Source organism: Aptenodytes forsteri, unplaced genomic scaffold, assembly GCF_000699145.1.
Source record: "Aptenodytes forsteri isolate BGI_AS27 unplaced genomic scaffold, ASM69914v1 Scaffold265, whole genome shotgun sequence".
Classification (NCBI taxonomy): Eukaryota; Metazoa; Chordata; class Aves; order Sphenisciformes; family Spheniscidae; genus Aptenodytes; species Aptenodytes forsteri.
The window spans coordinates 3,142,767-3,148,775 of NW_008796175.1; the positions used below are offsets into that span (position 1 = coordinate 3,142,767).

General features: G+C 41.1%; 1 protein-coding gene across 1 annotated transcript; it reads left to right on the top strand.

The window, feature by feature from the left end:
* The first annotated feature begins 1,379 nt into the window (after positions 1-1,379).
* Positions 1,380-5,914, top strand: LOC103905845 (rho-related GTP-binding protein RhoG). Its single transcript, XM_009287627.2, has one exon. The coding sequence runs from the start codon at positions 1,427-1,429 to the stop codon at positions 2,000-2,002; it is 576 nt and encodes a 191-aa protein (XP_009285902.1). The 5' UTR covers positions 1,380-1,426; the 3' UTR covers positions 2,003-5,914.
* The last annotated feature ends 95 nt before the right edge of the window (positions 5,915-6,009 follow it).

The window sequence follows — 6,009 nt, forward strand, 5'->3', positions numbered from 1 at the left end:
CAGTGGGAAGACAGCAATATGTGGATACAGATAAAGACTTTGTCAAAAAGGACAAAGCTGAGACTTAAATGGTAATGAGTTGTTGATTTGTTTGGATAGTCTCGAAAAGGAAGTTGGAGGGAGGGGGTTTCATGACTTTTGTAAGTGAAGTACTTCACTACTGCTCATTTTCATATGTTCCCTTTGCTATTTTGATGGTGCTGGAGCTGTGATCTTCCTGGAATATGTTCCTCCCACTATTTGTTTCTTCTGTTTGAAGCAGTGTATTTGCTGCTGGTTGCAAGTTGAGGATTACTGATAGTACCTCAAAGGCATTTGGGTGAGAAGGCAGATGCAAGTTCCTTCTTGTTCAGGCTAGCAGTGGAAGCTCCAGCATACAACAATGTACAACAAATGACTGCCTGTAGTTGTTCCATGCTATTTTCAAAGCTCCTGCTGCTCATGTGATGAAAGTTTAGAATGAATTGAGTTTTAGGCTATATCCATTTGATTATCAAACCTACTCTTCACATACCAGGAAAGGGATAGGGAAGCCTTTAAGTGTCAAATATCTCCTGTAACAATTCCCCAGTCTGCCTAGGAAGGCTGTTCGCTGATTTTTTACAGCATGTATTTTTCTAATGCTCAGTATAAGCGTTCTTTATTATAGCTCAAGCCTATTAAGTTCTGCTTGTTCTGTCACTGATTAGTGAGAATAATCTGTTCTTGGCTTCTTTAGAAAAATTCTTTATGTATTCTAATCTGGGTACTATGGCTAGTTATATTTCAAAGAACAGCTTTTCTTGTACGGGCTACTTTCTGAACCTTTTATCTGGTGTCCTCTAAATAATACAGTCTCTTGAGGTCTGATTGATCCCGAGTTGAGTGAATTATTACTGTAAACAGTAGCAGTGCAGCCCAGCAATGGGTATCTTGGTTTATTATATAATTTTTGGACCTTTCTTTGTGGTAAACTGTTTAGGCAGTAGACTCTGTAGATAAGAAGTGTGAATCTTGGAGGGTGTGTGTGTGTACAGAGGTGTGTATGTGAACCTACAAATGACAGAGTATCTTGTTACTAGGTCTCGGGTCACGATCCCTTTCCACTTGCAGGAAGACTTGTCCCCTAAAGACTTGTCCCTTTGCCTGTGGGAAACTGGCAGTAAGGCAAGACTGTGGGAATTCAGCTAATTCGTACTTACATGGTTGGAATGCAGCCAGTTGTCACTGAGCGCTCAACTCATTGCATCTCCATTTCACTATTGTCTTTCTAGCCTGTGAGCTCTTCATAATGGCTTCTGAGACACTGAGTGTGTCTAGCTTTGATAAGAAATTGCTAGCAATATTAAAGATAAGCTTTAGAAGTGTTTTTAAAATGACTATCGTTGAGTGTGCTTTTCCTAACTTTTTTTCTTGCTTTGTGCAGGACTTTGTTTCTGGGTAAAGAATGCAGACTATAAAGTGTGTAGTTGTTGGAGATGGTGCTGTGGGAAAAACTTGTCTTCTCATCAGCTATACCACCAATGCCTTCCCAGAAGAGTACATCCCTACTGTGTTTGACAACTACAGTGCCCAAATGACTGTTGATGGCCGGACAGTTAGCCTGAATCTCTGGGACACTGCAGGCCAGGAGGAATATGACCGCCTGCGTACGCTCTCGTATCCTCAAACCAATGTATTCGTCATCTGTTTCTCCATCGGTAGCCCCTCTTCCTATGCAAATGTGAGGCACAAATGGCATCCTGAAGTTTCTCACCACTGTCCAAATGTTCCCATTCTTTTAGTGGGCACGAAGAGAGACTTGAGAAATGACCTGGAAACAGTTAAAAAGTTGAAAGAGCAAAGCTTGGCTCCTACTACCCCACAGCAGGGGACTTCACTGGCTAAGCAAATCGGAGCAGTCAAATATTTGGAGTGCTCAGCGCTGAATCAGGAGGGTGTTCGGGAGGTGTTTGCTGAAGCTGTGCGTGCAGTTCTGTATCCTGTGACAAAGAAGAACACAAGAAAATGTGTCTTATTGTAGTTACCTCGGGTGATGGATGTTTGAAGTTGAATATTGATTAGAATCTTGGAGGGCTCTTTAATGAGTTAAATTGAAGATTTGCATCTTGCACTAACAGCTCTAAGCAGAAATGGTTTATGCGACGAATATTCTTCAGTCTTATTGCTTCAGGGAAACTGAAACAGAAGTGGTTTTTTTCCAACTGAGAGGTCAAATACCTACTTTATTTCTAAAGTTCCAGTCTCCAGCTTCTCCAGGGATCACTTGGCTTCTGTCCTTATTTAGTGGAGGAAAATAAAAGAAGGGACTTCTTTGAAGCCAGACTTCTTTACTAGGTAGCCATCAGTTACTAGATTTGCTGAAAAGCACAAATTCTGATAACTTTGCTTTAAGCATAGCTGCTGCTTTTCCCAGCCGTTATTTACTGATTGAATTTTTTTACAAACAGAAGTCTGGCTGTCCAGTTGTTTTACTTTGTCAATTTAAAGCTTGAAAACAGTTTGTTTACATGCAAAAATGCCTGAAATATTACTGAGATTCACCTTATAGTGAACTATGATCGTTTATATGAAGTTAGCATAAGGCATGTTTAATGCAATGAGCAAGACCCAGGGAACACCTGCAATGATTTTATTAATAGAAGCAGCAGCTGATTCCTCCTAATGTAAGGAACTTAGGATAATGATGAATCACTCAAATGAGTGATTTTCATGCTTTTGAATTGGAGAGGTGGAAGAGGAGTTTAGATGCAAGTCTTCCATAATCATCTAAAGTGAGTTTTTATTTCACTCTCCAAAGAGACTTTGCACCCTGAGAATGAAGTTAACAGTTACCTTCTTGGACTGACTGAGATAGTTGGGATGACACTTCTCAAAATGAGATTTTTGGTGAGATCCCTTTGATGAATCCCAGAGACTTGATAGCAGCCTGTTTGCTCTCGAGGAATTAATTGCTTCACTTCTTAATGTTCTTGGGGCCACCACCTGAGATTTTTGCGGCAAATTCCTTTGTTGTTTTTCTGGGAGAACACTGACAGAAAATTTGGAGGTTCTATTTACAGGAACCAGGAACCGTCACTTCTTCCTGGCAACTCACTGATGGTTTCAGTTAAATTTGTAACTGTTAGCCAGTCACTGGATAGGTTTACCTGGGCAGTTTTCTCCTCTCTACTAGGTGATCAGTTATTGTAAACTCTTTTAACTGAAGTTCTATTTATGTACTTTTTAACTTTCTTTAGCAGCTCTAGTGAGTGGCAGCTGGCTTTTATTTTCAGGATGTGCACTGTTCTTTATGTGTGATTTCGGGACCAGCTGAGGAGTGAGTGCATGAAACCTTCCTTAGACTTAACCTTACAGCTTGGTGGTATGAAAGCAGCATGCTTCAAAGATACTTTGTGTGAAACCAATGGTGCTGGACTAGGCTTTGTTGTCTGAAGCTGACAGTGCTGTCTTTGTCCAGATGCAGCCTCAATTGGTAATTCAGAACTTGCTTTCTTGTGATTCCCACACATGCAAAACTGCACTGGTGTATACCCTGGGCAGAAAAAAAGCCTCATTTTAGCAAGATAACAGAAAATGCATCAACAAGATTATTAGGGATCTTGTGTTAATTTGACCTTGCTTTATGTGACACGGGCAAAAATAGCAGGTGGATAGAAACATTCGTATTTGTGCCCTAGTTCCTCTCTTTGAAGAGGATGTGCCTTTCTTCAGCTGGTGTAACTGATGGTGACACTAACTGCAATTTTTGTATGTCTGAGGTATGCTCGTACTGGTACTGCTTTAGCAAACTGCAACCCATAGATGATAAACTGCAGCTAATCCAAATACTGGTATGTGTGGCTAGTGAACCAACGCCGAGTTCCAAACATTGCCTGATCGCAGGCAATACCAAAACACCCGTTATGCATGATTTTTGCAGAAGCCTAGAGAGGCTGCATATTTTTCTTCACCAAGTGCCATTGCCTGGAGTGTCTTTACGTCTTTTGCACTCGTAGAAGTGCTGTTCCAGACATGGCTCCTACCACGGTGCCCTGCAGGCTGTGAGGGCGTAGGAGTATTTCAGTGAGGTAACCTCTACTCATCACGTTCTGCCTTTACTTTAGTAGTAGGCCTTTAGTGTGAGCTTGACTTGCAGGCAGCAATTAGCTCTGTGCCTTGTAATTCAAGATTATTTTCTGTAGGTAAATTTCAGTAACCGAGTAAATAGAGTTTATCATGTTTAGAATGTATTTATTTAAGCCAGTGCACATGTGTTTTTTTTTTTTTAAAGCTGGTCAGGCCTAAATCAACTGTCTAGTTACCCTGGTGCAAGCCCATAACCTTTGCTTCACTCAGAGATATACTTTAAAAATTTTGTGATATGTTTGAACTGCTCTTAAATAGACTTAATTTCAACAACAGGCACCTCTTTTTTTTTTTTGCTACATATATTTGCAATTTTGTACTGAAGCTACTACTGTTTTAAAAAGTTTTTACTTTTTTACATACTGAAATCTTTTAGTTCTGCATCTTTTGTGGTTATTCCTAACTGGATTACAGTAATTTTGTGGAGGAGAAATCCTGTGAGCAAGTATTATTGCACACACACCCCTGTTTCTGTAGGCTCACAGAGCAGCCATCCTGGCGTTAACTGGAAGAGAGTATGGTGAGATAAAATTCATCTACTTAATCAATTTATTTGAATTGATTACATTATTGATTACATTCTTCTAGAACACTTTATCCCCATCTAGATTACTTAATAAATGGATTGCACAACAGTACTGAGGAGAATAACACAATAGTGATGAAAATGAGCAGAAAGTGAACTTTGAACACCATCAAAAACTTTTTACTGACTTTGGAGTACCTCATTAATAGTCATTTAGATGCCTTGTATTTCTGTCACTTTCCACCAGGAGCAAAAGTCCTGACAGCTGGTTTCCTTCACCCTCTGTTTTTCATGAGAATGAGCTTCAGGAGTGCGTGGATCCAATGAGCTTTTCCATTCAGTGGCATTCTCAGTTTGTGATCTTCCTTCCTTCCCTGCTCTGCACTCCCCCCTCCCTTACAGTTCTTGGTGCATTTTATTCTAAGTAGTCCAGTGCTTCAGTCTACAATCCATTGCGTTCCTCCCACTTGTTTTTTTTCCTGTGGGCAGGTAACAAATACAGACTTCACACAATCCCATGGCTGGATTTTGTCTGTTTTCAGGAGATCAGAAAACCCTGGTTAAGCTGTACGGGTTTCCCGAACTGTTCAAGATTCCTCAGTGTGTTACTGAATAGAAACACAGTGTGTACGTCTTAATTCACAGAAGAGACTTTCTATGAAGAGACCGATTTTAATCTTTCAGTTTGTGAATTATTTCTGAAATACTTAAGTGATTTTTTTTAAATATAGCTGAAGCCATCCACAGGGAGCTGAGCAGTTCAGGAATTCTGTGTCCAAAGGATGTTATGAGGTGCGCTTAGATGTGTAAGTGCTTTCTCCAGTTTACAGCTGTAGCTATTTCTATGAAATTTAAACTAGAAGAGCCTCACCGTGCTTTGTCTCTGAGTGCTAAACCTTGCTCTGTAGAAACCTCGGTGCTGCTTGGGCTGACCCCGAGAAGAGGATGGATCACATGGGGGTCCCAACCCCCCGGGGTGGGCTGCAGGGAGCGCCCATCAGCAGTGGGAGCCCAAGACTCTTAAGTGTGGTACTGATACAAACACTGGCAACTTGATTTTATACTATAAAAGAATTTGTATTACAGTTAACAGTTTTAAAGGTGGGTTTTTTGTTGTTTTTTTAAATTATGCGGAATTAAGTTGTAATAAACCTTTCCTCATCTCTCTGGCTCTCGTATTAACTCACCCTGCTGTTTGTAACGCACCTGTTCTAAACGTAGTTCTTTCCTGTGGAAAGCCAGACCCCGTTTCTTAAATGCAATAAACGATTTTTCGGTGAACGCCGGCGCCTTTCCGCTTCCTTGGGACGTTGCGGGGCGGGGACGCGCGGGGGCGCTGTTTGCCGGCCCGGGATGACGGCGGCGGCTCCCGTAGG